The 14,914-nt window shown below is 36.6% G+C and overlaps 1 protein-coding gene across 3 annotated transcripts in view; it reads right to left on the minus strand.

Moving 5' to 3' along the window:
- Positions 1-256: 256 nt before the first annotated feature.
- Positions 257-14,914, minus strand: part of PIP4K2A (phosphatidylinositol-5-phosphate 4-kinase type 2 alpha) — a 115,952-nt gene continuing 101,294 nt past the window's right edge. For 2 of the 3 annotated variants that reach the window (XM_030009200.2, XM_041122165.1), the window contains exons 7-10: positions 8,988-9,101; positions 5,471-5,714; positions 4,374-4,477; positions 257-2,573 (exon numbers count right to left, since the gene is read on the minus strand). In XM_030009200.2, the coding sequence (XP_029865060.1) occupies positions 2,493-2,573; positions 4,374-4,477; positions 5,471-5,714; positions 8,988-9,101 (543 nt within the window). In that variant the 3' untranslated portion in view covers positions 257-2,492. The remainder of the gene's footprint in view (positions 2,574-4,373; positions 4,478-5,470; positions 5,715-8,987; positions 9,102-14,914) is intronic. The other variant, XM_030009201.2, reaches the window with a different exon arrangement.

A 14,914-nucleotide genomic window follows, 5' to 3' on the forward strand; every position in this document is an offset into this window, starting at 1 on the left:
TTAGTCCATAGAATCGTCAATTACAAACCTCCGTATTTGCTCTCAGAGCACAATCTAAGCCCCAAAACCCAAAGGCTAATGTTTCAAGCCACTTAAAGTAAGCATGGAAGAAGCAGGGTAAATCTAATGAAAAAGTTTTAAGTTTCTTCTTATTTTTTCCTTTGCGATATAGGCTCCATGTTCATTTTAACATCCAAAATTCATCTGTGAGTGATCAAAACCATAGTTGAAACACAAGAACAAAGGATTTACCTAGTGAGTCATCAAAGTGCTTTATTTTATAAAGCCTTGCTCATGTTTGGAGTGTAATCTAAGCACTAAAATATACAATAACGAGTCTTCCTTGCCTTGTCCAAATAAACAGTTTATCAACAGGAATGAGTGACAAAACTGCTACACAGACAAAAAGAACACTCTTCTGTAAATGTCTAAAACTGTCTAAAAATGTACACTCATTGGCCGCAATTAAATATGTACTCCAGATATGTGTACCTCATTTTTACTTCAGGGTCTCCCTGTGGCCTCATACTTTTAAGAAGCCACAGCATGCTTCAGAAAATGAAACTTGGCTGAGAATGCAGACAACTGGGGTATATAGGGAGAGGACAAAAAAAATATCAAGCCACAGTACCAACTTATTTAAATACATACAATACAAAAGTATACACATACATTACAGTGCTGCAGACATCACTAAGTCAAATGTAACAAAAAATCCTGTAGGAAAGGTTGGGGAAAGGAGAAAAAAATTAGTACACAGCAACAGGTATAGTATTGCCTTTGGCCGCTGAAGAGAGTGTAATGGGTTGCTATTGTATAGGCTCCTCTGAAGTAAACCACTACGTACATTATGCGCAGTTGCAGGCTTAACAGCACTGACATTAGTTATGGAGAAGGCATGCTGGCACTCCTGATTTGAGTTATAAATGATGATGGGGAGGGTTTGACTTCTCTTACGTTGCCTACAAAATCTAACAATTTCAATAAAGAAATTTTAAAGGCACAGCTTTAGCACAGTGTATAAGTAGATAAACTTTTAAGCATATGTAAATTTGTCTCTTTCAAGCATGGAGTCTTTCAGGAAAAATACAAGAAGAGAAGAAATACAATGTTGTTGTTTAAAAATTTTAAACAAGTTAAACATGATCAGCACAGTTTTAGGCAATGTACTATACAATCAAACTTGAGTAAACGGTAGGACAGGTCATTTTGATGCTAAAAGACGACCTTGGGAAAAATCCCTCTGAAATATCCTTTCTCATTTTATTGTAAAAGAGTCTATCACGGAGGTGAGCAAGACATTCACTTTAGTACACTACTGCACATTACACCTTGGAAGATGACAAACATTACTTCATTTGTACTGCAAAATAACTTTACATGTAAACTCAAAAGTCATATATTGTACACGGCTCTGAAATTCAGAAATATCCCTGCTTTCCTAATAATGTAAACAGTAAAATTCAGGGTTCATTTTTTGAGGGATAATCTATAATAAAATACCGCTCTTTCAACAGTACAACATAAGCATTTAAACTTCAAATTCCCAGTAAATTACAAGGGAATGGAATTTCTATCAGTGTGCACATCTTTCATGATGGGTGAAAGATGAGCTACTATTGCCCAAAACTATGCGCTTCTTCAGATAAGCTTTTTTTCCACTTGTAACATTATTAGTTCCTATATTGCAAGAATATAAAACAAATGAAAACTTCAGGTAACAAAGTGAAATAAGCAAAGTTTTCCCTTAACATAAGTTTACTGTAGCAAAAATGTACATATAGCATGAATTACGTTAGCTCTTTGTAAGATAAGAGACGCCGGCTCTCAGATGTCTGAGAGATTGAACTTCCTGATGCAATGTGCTGAAAAGAAGACAAAAATGGGAAAAAGAGAATAAAAAGGAAGAAACCCAACTGCTAGGAATGAAATGGGAAAAGCCTCCGGCACCAAGGGCTGTTGCAGCTGCTTTTTTAAGGAGTGCCAGTGTGCAGGGTGTAAGTGTAACATTCGCAGTAAGGTTTTTATTATTATCATCATCATCATGAAGAATACTGTCATGTATCTTTTTAGTTCAAAAAATAAACTGATCCACAGTTTACAATTTGATATCAATATTGTAGATTAACATGCATTTACTCTTCCCCACCCCCACCCCACACCTCTTTGCTCATTTATTCCGTTTCAGCTGGTAGCATCAGAGTATTACTGTCACAGTGCACTCTGAGTAAGCTGTTCTATTTATTTAATTTAACTTTTTTTTTTTTTTTTGCACACACAAAAGAGTCAGAAATAGCTAGAACTATGCTGGGAATATCAGGCAGCTGTTAAAGCGAGTACTCCACCCCACTTCAGTCATCTTTGCCAGCAGATGTAAACAAAGGGGTTGCTTTCTGCAAGATGAGCGCTTCTCTGAGTTCCTTTTTTTCCCTACACTTGTAGCCACTGCTGCTGTCCCCAGGTCTTGTGTCTGTCCTATGTAACATGATAGGTTACGTCAAGATGTTGGCAATAAAGTCCAAGAAGCGCTTTGAATACTGTTCAGGATTAACAGTTGAAATTTCTGCGCCAGCCTATACAGAGAGTTGGGAGGGGAGAGGAAAGAAGGAAGAACCAGTGTTTTATTTGATGCTTTGTCACCAAGAGTGTTACTTACTCAATGAATTTCATGTGCAGTCTCAACCAGACACTAGAAACACAAATTGTAATGGCCCTCAAGCAGAATCTTACTGATGCCTCTTTAGGCTTCACACAAGTACAGTGATACTCAGTACTCACCACCGTAATTGTAGGACACCCATCTTCCATTTCTGAAACACGTTCTCTTTACTTTCTGTACTTCTCTTTACTTTCATTGTACTGCAGTCTCCTATGTAATTTCTACTGCATACTTAACCATGCTACCCACTGATTCATCAACAGATTCTGGTCTGTTGAGCAGCAGTGCCTTCATATAGAGAAGGCTGAATTATCATATTCAGATCTGGCATGTCAACACTTCTGTAAGGTATATTGCTATCTGAATGCTAAATAACCTGGGTTGAAATATATGGTAACAATTAGTAACATTTTTTCAATATATATGCATTTAAATCTGGACTCACTGAATAAGCTGTACAACTGCTATTTCAATGAAGTCACAATTTCATTCATATTTTTATTCGAGGTTTTCAGAGCGTTAGCCACATTTTTCTCTATATTCTTCCTGTTTTACAAAAGGGGAAAATTGCATTCATGCAATTAGTGAACAAACTTCAGTGTCAGGTGGCTCAGGATGGAGACAGCGAAATAAAATGGTTGTACGAAATTAATGTGCTGTAATAAGTTCTAATCACAGTCAGCTTTAATAATCAGTTGTTATTCACAACATATTTTTATCCCTTATTTATGCCAGAAGTGTGAGTTTTTAAAGTGTGCTACATTCAAAGTTCATTAATAATTGCCAGATAATGGCTGCATGTGGTCTGCATCAACTTTCAGCTGCTCTGAGAGCACAGAGAGTAATGACAGCATTGTTTCAGAATGACAAAAAATACCTTCTACAGGCCTGTACAGGGCTTATTGCTAGGCATTCCACATCACTCTCTACTGTAAACTAAAAAGCCCTGAACCCAATGCCCTGATCCTTTAGATACTTAGACAGAGGAGGGATTTTAGCCTCATGAACAATTATGCTCTTTTAAAAATATTTATGAAATTTGAACCTTAAATCACCAGAGGAGTGATAATGGTAGGTATAAATCGTAATTCTGGAAGACTGGGCTGCTTCACCATGGCTCTGGTGTCTGCTGCTAAGCAGCAATTTCAGCCAAAATAAAGAAATTCATGGCAGTCAGACAGAAGCCTTCACTGAATGGTCTCTTGAGTATTTAATATGTACATTTTATGCTTAATTTTGCAAATTGTACTTTTTTTTTTTTTAAGAGGTCTTGTAAAGTGAGCCACATCATGTGCTGAAGAACTAACCTTCAACAGGCTGTACCAAATAACGAAACCATCACTAGGGCCCTGCATCTGAAGAAAGATTCACAACAGCTTTCACAGTGCTGTATACTAATACAAGTGTCTGGTTTGCAAAAGTAAGGTGCATCTCACAAATTTAGGACAAAGTCCTAAAAAGGCATCTCATAGAGTTCTTTATGGGTAAGAAACCTATGCGTACAGCTGAAAAGGGAGTTCCACTCTGAGTATGTAATATGTAGCAGTTACTCTGTACTTTTATATTACATATTAAACTAGAGAAAAAAATGAAAAAAATTCTGATCTATTTCACTTTTCCCTAGATTTCCTGAACTGTACTATATCAGTGCACTAAACAACAAAAATGCAGAAGTATAAATGGAATCAGAGGAAAAAACAACCCAGATACTTACCCCATGCTTTACTGTTTTTGCAGCATGGGCAGCTTTCTTTTTTGCATCATAATGAGTAAGAATGTCAATAATGGCCATAAAGTATACTTCCTTCCTAGGTGCATCTGCAAATGGCAAACACATGGCAGCAAGAATGACTTTTGAGACATCTTAATCACGAGTCCTCCTTCTAACAAAGGAGACTGTATAAGGCTCAATCAGCAGCTAAGACAGGTTAATGTCAGTCAGAGTCACAGATCTGTAAAGACCACAGGCTCAAGCTGTCCTTAATTGAGAGTTTAACTGCACTCATATATAATGCAAACCCCCCTAAATGAGTGTAAAATAAAACTCCAGCATGCAGAAATAGGAATTACTGCTCACTTAAAGTAATGTGGATTCCATCTTCCTTTATGGAAAAATTATGAAGTTTTCTATGGAAGGTAATGCTTCTGTGTCAACAAACAAGATCATATTTTCGTTATGCATAAAAACATGTATTTATCCATGTAAATCTTATGAAAAAAAAGGTAACTTTCCTCTCTTGAACAGCCACAGGTAACTAGTTATACTTAGTTTTACAAACATCAAACCCAGTTTCAGGCTTCTTACACACTCCTTATGACAAATTTTTTAGCTGGAACACAGAAATTGGGTATGAGTGCACAAATTTTCAAAAAGCAACCAAAAAAGTGAAATATAACTTGGAATGCTGCTTTTCTCATTCTTTCTAGACTGTTTTTAACAGTATTATCTTATCTTCCAGGAAAAGAACAATTACAGATAGATTTCCTGAAAGGGATGAAAAAACCCATGAATTAACTGCGAACTGCTGTATCTGAATAGCTAAGCCAGTATACAATTTGATTGTGTAACAGGTGAATTATTTGACTGACACATCGTGACACATCACGACATTTAAGAAATATGCTCATAACAATGCTGAGCATTGTAGGTGTCTTCTGCTTTCTGCTTCATCAAAGAGCAACTCGTTTCTTCTTCTGCAGAGTGAATTTATATTTTGCAGTTTAACTTTGCCTTTATGTGGTTGTGAAGACTTTAGGATTCTGGTGTAAGAATCAAAATATCTTAACACAAAAATATTTATTACTGCTTACTTTCATGGGATTTTATTCCATAAACATCAATAGCTGGATCAAATTCCCCTGGAGCCAAAGGCAGTGAGCTGTTCAGCGTGTTTCCTGGGCTGTCTGGCGGGGTTCCAATGGGGTGGGTCCCATCACTTTCACCTTCCTCTTCTCCATCATTCTCTTCACACTCTACTTCTTCCTGTTCAGCTCTTTCAACATCATGAATTCCAACAAGCAAGCTGTAGTCCATAAGTTTTAACTGAGCGAGGAACTAGAAAGTGATAATAAGCAATTTATCAATATCACTGAAAAATGTAAGCCCCACTAACAAACAGAAGTTACACAAAGATGTCATCAGTTGAGAAAAACAGGCACTTCTAAGAGAGAGCAAAAGGGAGGATTAAGTGATAAAGCTAGCAGAGAGATACTTGAATTTATTAAGATGCAGTAACAGCACACAGGTCACTTGGAACATATTATAAAAAAGCTGTAGCCCGCTCTCCCAAAATCCTCAGGGAAAAATCATTTTTCCTGTAGTGAAGACCAGTGCCTGTGCGAGCCCATGACTGTCACTCCTGTCTCGTGTTTCAATTAGGGCTATCCTGTCACCGCTCAATGTCCAGAGTAGCCTCTGTGCTATCAGGCATGTGGCGTGCTACGATCTGGTGCTAAATCCGTCCCCTCACTCCCTTTTAAGCCTTATTAAAAAATCGTGAAAAAGTGTTTAAATATTCTTGCAGTGGAAAGTAGTGAAGTGTTACACCATGAAGACATGAAATGATGCTATATTCTCTTCACAGTGACAGGCTCACAAATTAAATCACGTAAACAAAACATGAATGTGAATGGAAGGGTGGTTTTGAATAAAGACCGAGGATGGGAGTTTTTAGAAAACTGAAAGATGAATACACTTTATGTATAGACAAAGTGTTATTTTAGTTGAGGAGAACAGGATAAGGCAGAAAACTAAGAGAGGAGGATGGAAATAATGAAGGTATAAAAGCAGGAGGATGGGATAAACAGTTCAAGGGGGTGAGGGGTAGGCAGGGCAGACCTGTGCTGCAGCCTAAAAGCAATACTGTGATTTTGAACTTGTGGAGCCCTTGCTCATTGTATGCAGAGAAAGAGGCTGAAAATACAAATAGCTTCAGTTTTTAGAAACTAAAAATGGTTATAAAAATGAAGTTAGAGCAGACCAGAGAAGAAGGAATTTAAGCCAGACTTTGGAATAGTGATAGTGATGAGAGAGATGAGTATAAAATACCAGGAAATGAGAGACTACAGTTTGTCAAAATCCTGATTCTGAGAAGAGAGAGGAATCAGAGATAACAAACTGACTGTAAATTCAAGTGCTAGAAGAAATATTGTGAGATTGAGAAGAGGTTTTAAGAAGAAAGAAGAAATTGGCTTCTAATAGTTTCAATATAATAAAGCGACAGACTCTTCACAAGACTAGAAGAGATCTAAGTTTGAAGAGATGATGTACAATGATATACAAGAAGAACAGATGAGATTGGCCAAAGGCGATGGAGTGGAAGGACTCCAGGTATATCATTAGGTACTTGATAAATACCAAGACAGACAGGAGAAAAATCTACCAATAATCATATAAAAAAGCATGAAAGAGAACAGACTCTTGGGAGAAACAGTGAACTGTAAATTAGAAGAGAATGGCTCTTGGGAAGAAAGTGTGCTACTGCTGACAGCAGAAAGACTTAGGGAGATCAGCACAAGGAAAAGATCATCTGATTTTAAATGGAAAAAATATCCTTATGTGCTTTTTCTCAAGACATTTTCAATAGAATAAGGAGGCAGGAAAATAGACAAGAGGACACCAAACCAGAAGTAATAGATACTTGTCTGTTTGAACACAGGAAGGGGACATAAGACTTGATTATGAGAGAAATACAGAAATGAAACTTACTCAATGACAAACTAGAACAGGTATAAAGTCATGTAGTTTAGAATACTACTCCATAATATGTTTAACTATAAATACTGTATGATAAGATAATCATATGCTAAGTGTTGCACATTTCTTTAATTGTAGTGAAATGCGAGTGTTTACACATTGGGTATAAAGCACATACTATCAGTTAACTAACAAGGGCAGAAGAACCAATAAAAGAAAAACAAGGTTAAAGAACAGCTTGCTGTTGTTAAAATCAGGTGCCAAATCACTTCACACTAGTAGTTTACATGGATATTTAACAATGCTCTGCATAAATTTCAAAACCATAAAAAATAACCTCTCAAGACATGATCTGGAATCTGCCATTATATTCCCAATCTGGTAAATGATGTAGAAGATCACACACAATCCCCTTTCTGGGGTAAAGTATCTTCCACGTTCCTTGCACATACTTAACATACAGTCTCCAACCCACTGACTGTAAAAGCATTAGTCAGCAACAGCAGTACATGTTATAAGAGCACAAAACTTAAACCCAAATAAAATTATCTCTAGAGCTGTGACATCGGTAGAGCAGTTTTCCAGCACAATATTTTAAATATAAAATAAACACACATTGATATGTCACAACATATTTATGTTTTTATAATTATCATCACCATAAATTTCTCATCGTTACTATGATGAGAAATTAGATTTCTTCAAAAGAAAACCATTGGGTAAATTCTAAAGTTACAGTATTTTGTTTTGTGGAACTAATGAGATACAGATCTGAAGAACTAGACAAGTCAATTCACAGAGCCATTTTGTTATAAATAGCTGAAAGTCTTATTAAGTCACAGACAAATTTTGCTATCAGGTCTCTTCCAACAAGGAAAACAGATTTTAGGCTTTGAGTATAAGGGCTGCAAAATACTGTGTTTAGTGACAATATTTTCAATTATGGAAACTAAAGTCAAGCTGTGTGAACTACTTATGCCAATATTTATTTTCTTTTATTTGCTAAACTAAATCAGTTATAATAAAATATTACATTAAATTCACATATTAACACTTTTCTATTAAGTATTGACTATATTCAGCCAATTACAAATTTATATGAAAGCCTACATTAAGATAATGAGTCCAACTGCTGTATACAAATTACTGAAGCACCCTACTGTTGCAATACAAAGGATGATTTAAAACTGGATTACTAATATGAAACAAATAGAACATGCATGGCTGTGAGTGGGGATGCTACATCCTCTGTTATGGACCACAGTCTGTGTACGGCCTCAGCTCTGGTGTACCTCCACCTGTAAAATACAACTAACAATACTCACCTCTCTCTTGGGGGTATTTGGAAGTACTAGGCTTGTAAAGTGCTTAAGTACTAAGTAGTACCATCATTTTAACATCATCAGGGCAGGGACAATGTATGGCAACCAGCTATGGCAGCAAGCCATTTATCACATCAGCAAAAGCAGTGATCAACTCCTGAAAGTTTAAATTGTGTCTCATTTAAAACAGTCAGTGCTTACAGTCTTATAAACAAGAGTTTTAATTAATGAATTACAGGTACAATTTCCTGGGATATCTGTAATTTGCCACACATCTTATTCCCATATAACTGAACAGGCACATTCTTACCTCAACATCCTTTTTGAGTTTCTCAAGGAACATCTTTTTGTTATTCTCATCAATATGAATCTTTTGGCCATCGTTAATAAAATCATTGTCTTTGAACGTCGGCAGCTCTTTGGCCTAAAATAAACCAAAACTCCTGTAAGAGTGGGATCGCAAAGAGGAATGTGGTGAAGCTGCTGGCCCGGCGCGGCCCCCCTGCCGGCAGCGGCACCTCCGGAGCCCCCCTGTGCCCGAGAGGGCACTGCCGAGCCGCCCCTCCGGGGGAGGCAGAGGCACCTCCATCACATGCAGCTCTCTGTAACTGCACCCATGGAGCCGTTTCCTTAGTTTATCCCTCCTGTAGGTGGCCTAGAAGGTATGCGTTTATTGGGCGTGCGGCAAACGTAGCCGAGACAAAATCTCCGACTCGATATTTGATTTGCATCTAACCTTGATTTGCATCGAGCTTCTTCCAAGATGTCATTTGTCAAAGTGACTGGCAATAAGTGAAATCGAAACACAATCTATATATACTCATAACAGAGTGCTTGCATCAGATCTTACAGATGAAGTCAGATTGGATTGCATTTTACATAGCTACTGAGAATGTTTCTAAGTGCCTAATACCAAATAATTATTTGAAAGCATCAAGTGAACGTGAATCATGAAAAGCTGCTTAGAAGTGGCAAATGCCAGAGAAGACCACTGCCTTTTAAATACATAATTAAATATTCTTGATGTTGGAGCATTAGTTGATCATCTTTAACTCTCCTGTGAAGCGATTTGCAACAGCATTAAGGAAAGCCAGATACAGTAACCACTGGATTCAGTACTAAGACCCCTCAAACGGGCTCTGTTTTCAAAGGGCAGTGACTGGAAGTTCACTTAAAAAACCCCAGCAAGCCAACAAACAAAAGACCAGTTCCTTCAGGGTATTTGGTCAAGCAAACTGGAAGTAATAGTAGCTTCTGCAATCAGAGCCTTTAAAAAATTGGCGCATTAAGAGCAATGAAAAGCCTTTCTCCCCGCCCCCCCACCTTTAATCAACAGTAGGGAAGAACAGATTTTCTTTACAAAGAAAATGTTGCAGAACAACCGAGTACTGCAACCCTCAATGACCATGAACGAATGGGTACTTTGAATAAAATAATTTCCCCTTAATCTGAAAGTCCTTCCACTAGGAATAAAAGGCAGCTAACATCAGCCTACTGGAATGTCCTCCATAAGTTTAACTAGTCAGACATTACTTATAACCTTACTGGAGATGGTATTTTTCATAAAGTTTATTTTCTTCCTACGACACAGTAAGGAAAAGAATCTCAGAGGTTCTTTTCTCTGCTCCAAAATGTACAGATTGGAAAGCACATCATTAAAATGTGAGCATCACAGCAGACCCTGAAATGCCCTTATAGATCTTCACAATGGCCAAAAGTTCTTTTTGCTGTTGGGCTGCGCACAGAAGTGGCTGAAATACTCCATTCCCCAATTGTCCAAATTTATTTTTTGGACCTGGAATGTGTGAATTGCCCATGATCCCACAATGCTGCTTTTGTTTAGAAAAGTGACCCTTTTCTTCCAATAATTGCTTAAAACCACTTAAGCAATTAATAACATTTTATTAGTTTTAATAGCTTATTAACTATTTAATAGTTAATAAAAATTATTAACTTTTAATAGTTATGAATCCACGTTAAACCCATTGCATCCTGACACCTATGAACTCTGGAAACAAATAAGGTCCTAGTCTGGCTGCTCTGAATTATTACTGTATTGTATCTAGAACATTCTGATATATTAAAATAGCCTCTAATAGAGACCGTCTATTTTAATTTAAAATAAAATGAAAAAAACCCCAAGCAGCCGAGATGGAGCTATAACTATTCATCCGTCCCAGACTCCTTCTGTGGAGGAGTCATCCTGCAGTGCTCTGCTGCTTTACTTAAACACAAAGTCAGACAGTTCTTGAAACTCACAATGAATTGTTTACTACAATATGACGGCGCAGCATGCATTGATTTTCCTTCTGGCCTATTCTTAAGTGGTTTAGGATGAAAATGAGTAGGGGAAACATCAGATAAGCATTCCAGACTAACAGCTGTAGAGATTATCATATACAATCTAGCAAACCGTCCCATGGACCAGGGCTAATTCTGCAGAGGCAGGACTGCAGATTCAGGGATGTTGCCAACACTGGAGGATGGAATCCAGTGCGTGGGATGCTTAAGAATGGAGAGGAGATTTGGATGAATTAATTTAAGATGAAACAATAATGAAAAGAATGCAGAAAACCAAGCTCCCTTCATTTCTAGTGCAAAGTCACTAAAAAAAAAAATCCTCAGATTATCTTTCCACCTAGTATATCCGAGTTATTTATTAGACTAGGCAGAGGATAAAGTGAAGTAAACCCCTTAATACTGAAAAAACCACTATTAATGCTGTTTAAAGCTTAGGTGTGAGTAAAGAGGAAGGATGTGCTTGTGGTTAAGATGCTGAGATGCAGGTTCATCTCTAGGCTCTGCCACAGACTGCCTGCACAGCACAGCATCAGCCAGTCAGACCAGGCGGGAGGTGGGAGGACTCTTCTCCACTGAAGATGGTCCTATTTTCAGGAAAAATAAACTTAAATTACAAGCAATGTCTTTTTTGGAAGATGTTAGAGCTGGTAAGTCAGTCATGCAGGTGCCATATTGCACTTTAACCTTGTCTCTAATCTATTTTTAATAAAAGTGAGCTAGCAAAGCTGACAGCCACATTTTTTGCCTGCCATCACAAGACCCAAGGGGTACTCCCAAGGACATCCAGGGCAGTGAATCAGCTCTCCCAAAAAGCCAGACTCTTTACTGCCTTGTGTGCAGACTCCCCCAGTCCTCAGTAATCCTTCTGAGGATTTTTATCTGAGGTCATTTTTCTTCACCCAAATGCCCGTAGCTGTGAAGACTTGGCAAGTGCAGAACTGCATAAATTAAAAAACAGTACTGAGGCATGTGAAGAAAAAGGAAAACGTAAAAGCAGTGGGGCTAAAAAGCTATGTGCCAGTGGTTGCCCTCACCACATTATTTGTATGATGCCTCCCAGCTTATTGTCTTCCCTCTTTCTGGGTGTTATTAGACAAAGCTTTTTTTTGGTGTGCTAGGCAATATCATTCTCCCTATTTATTTAAAGCTGAATAGCCCTAGGATACTGTTGCAGTCACAAATATTACTAATGACAGCCAGCACTAGTAGTGATTCTAGTAGTACTTTAACTGAAATTCATGTCTTAAAATTGATTTGTGAATTTAGGAATTAAAACCTATGAAATATGCAACTAGAAGGGGCTCTCATAGTTATTTAAAATTAATAATATATGTGTTCATGTTGAAAAATCCTAATATGTACATTTTCTTCTTATGCACTGAAATAAATAAATACAAGGAAAACCACATTATGGCAGTTGAAAACATTATCTGAATGAAAAAATTGAGGCTTTGCTTTAATGAAATAATTGATTCAGTTAATTTTTAATGAAGTCTCAAATATTTCCAATGAACCAAAATCCTTGTTGGAAAAAGATTCTCCTAGAATGTAATTCATTATAATGAACATATTACTATCATTAAAGAACTAAATATTTTAAGAGCTGCACAGGAGATGAACATCTAACTACTTCCATTAAATTAATAATAGATTTTCTTTCTGAACCATCTCCATCGTTTTTAATTCCCTACTTATAGATGCAAGAAAGGCACAATAGATTTTACAAATATGAAGTATTTATTTATTAAAAAAGCATGTTATTTGCACACTTCAGGTTTGCATTCCAAAGTTTGCCATGGTCACAGAGAATTTTAATGGCAGGAAGATTTCACTGCCTTTGAAAAGGCTGAAAAGCAATAAAGATTTCTTTGACTAAGATGACAGAATGTGTAAAGCCTGATTCAAAAACTAAAATTATGGTGAAACAGCCCACTGACATTGTTTTTGGGAAAAAAAAAAAAAAAAATTCTTGAAAGGTAAGAACCAGGTGAAGTTTTATTTCTCTATGCATATGGAAATAGATTTTGCAGATTTCTTAACACATCTCAATTCATCATCCTATCCTAATGTGTTGAAATGAATATTAGCAATTTTTTTTTTCCAAAGGGATTTTTGTGCATCATGATCAAAAATCATGGCTAACATTAATGCTGACATTTTGGAAGAAGCTTGCTAAAACAGCTGTAGGACTGTTAAGTTTCAGAATAAGTCTTGGATTGAAAAAGGAAAAAGACTAATTGTCTTCACAATCTCACCTAACAAAGGCAAAGATTCGGTTGTAGGAGAAATGTTGCATAGCAGTCTTATTGTTTGTTTGGAACTAGCCATGAGTCATGTTATTCACACAGCTAACCATGGCAAAATTGGGCTTACAGTTTATAACTTTTGAAAATGGTATAAAACGTCTGCCAAGAGTGAAGTTCCACACCCTAGGCTTCTTTTCACAGTGAATGGCTCACATACACCTTATTTAATTTTTTTTTTTTTTTAAAGTTAGATTAACTTTAGACTGACTGGGCTCAGCAGTATATATAGAAGGCAGTATTTTTAAAAAAAGGATATAATGCTATAATATAGTTTGAAATAATTTTGCACAGGTGGTTTTGAACTGAATCAAAAGTCTTGAGTCACTAATCTACAAGATGGAAAAATAACTAGAGCTTTCTCTAGAAAGCTGAGGGTTGCAGCTTCTTTCCTCCAGTAGTTATGGGAGCTGGGTCCAAACTTCTGTTGTACAATTTGTCTTGTCCTAGACAGGGGTTTCTAACAGAACAAGGGTCTGCAGCTCCACTTGGCATCACAGGACTATAAATGGCAATGGATATAGAGCTGTGACCCCAAAATGGGGTTTGAGAGGGAACACTGGAATGGTTTCAGCCAGTGTAACAGGCATTTTTGTAGGACAAAAAAAAATTGTGCGGAACGTTGTAGATGGATTAGGAATTCGAACGTGTACCAAAATAGTAACTATATGTCTTTTCAATGCTCAGGGAAATGCATCCAGAATTATCCCTAGGGTTAATGTCTTCCTGCTGCAAAATGAACATGCAACATATAAAATGCAACACAAAGTTCCCCTTTTATTTTTTTTAAATTCTTTTAACATATGGAAAACAGACTTTTAAACAAACAAACAAAAAAAAACCCCAAAGGCAAACTAGTGATTTGTTTTGAAAAACAATAATGGGATTGGTGTCATGTGAAAGCTAAATGCTGAAATAGGAGACTGAACTCTGAATGACTGTTCCTATCTTTGTGATGTATTGCAGTGTAATGTTTTGAAAGTTATAATCTCTGTATATGCAACCTTGAGATTCATTTCACAGAGAAATCTAAGACATGCTTCACATATCTGTTGTGTGAGATCGGAATATGAAATCACTAAAAGAAACAAGTAAAAAAATGCCGTTCTGAAATTAGCAATTTTAAAATAGCAGGAAAAAATAGCTCAGATTTTGGGATAATCTAGCTTGAATGAAGTTTTACCTATTGGCATCAAAAGAAAAAAAATAATTCAAGACTGAGTAATCTTGTTGCTATGTTCCTATACTAAAATCCTTCTTCCTTTAGTTACAATTGTCCTCTCAGAAATCAGTTAATTATTATATGTTGTAATATATAATGTAAAAAGTAAAGCTAAGAAGTGATTTGTTGCATCTAGCAGCATCTTCCAATCTAATTATCAGAGCTATGTATTCTGCATACAATTTAACTAAAGATGTAATGAAGCTGTCAACTATGGCAACTTTTTTCCAAAAAGGAACTTGAATAGAAAATCCTTTGTTCAAATGTATTTACTGTAGTTTTTCTGCATTTAGGCTTATTTATGAAACAACACATACCACAAAGGGGGCAAGGCAACCAGTTTTAGATTCATTTAAACACATGTAATAATCTCTGAAATTGCTCAAGAAAGATGCAATATGATGGGCTTCT

This window comes from Aquila chrysaetos, chromosome 3, assembly GCF_900496995.4.
Source record: "Aquila chrysaetos chrysaetos chromosome 3, bAquChr1.4, whole genome shotgun sequence".
Taxonomy (NCBI): Eukaryota; Metazoa; Chordata; class Aves; order Accipitriformes; family Accipitridae; genus Aquila; species Aquila chrysaetos.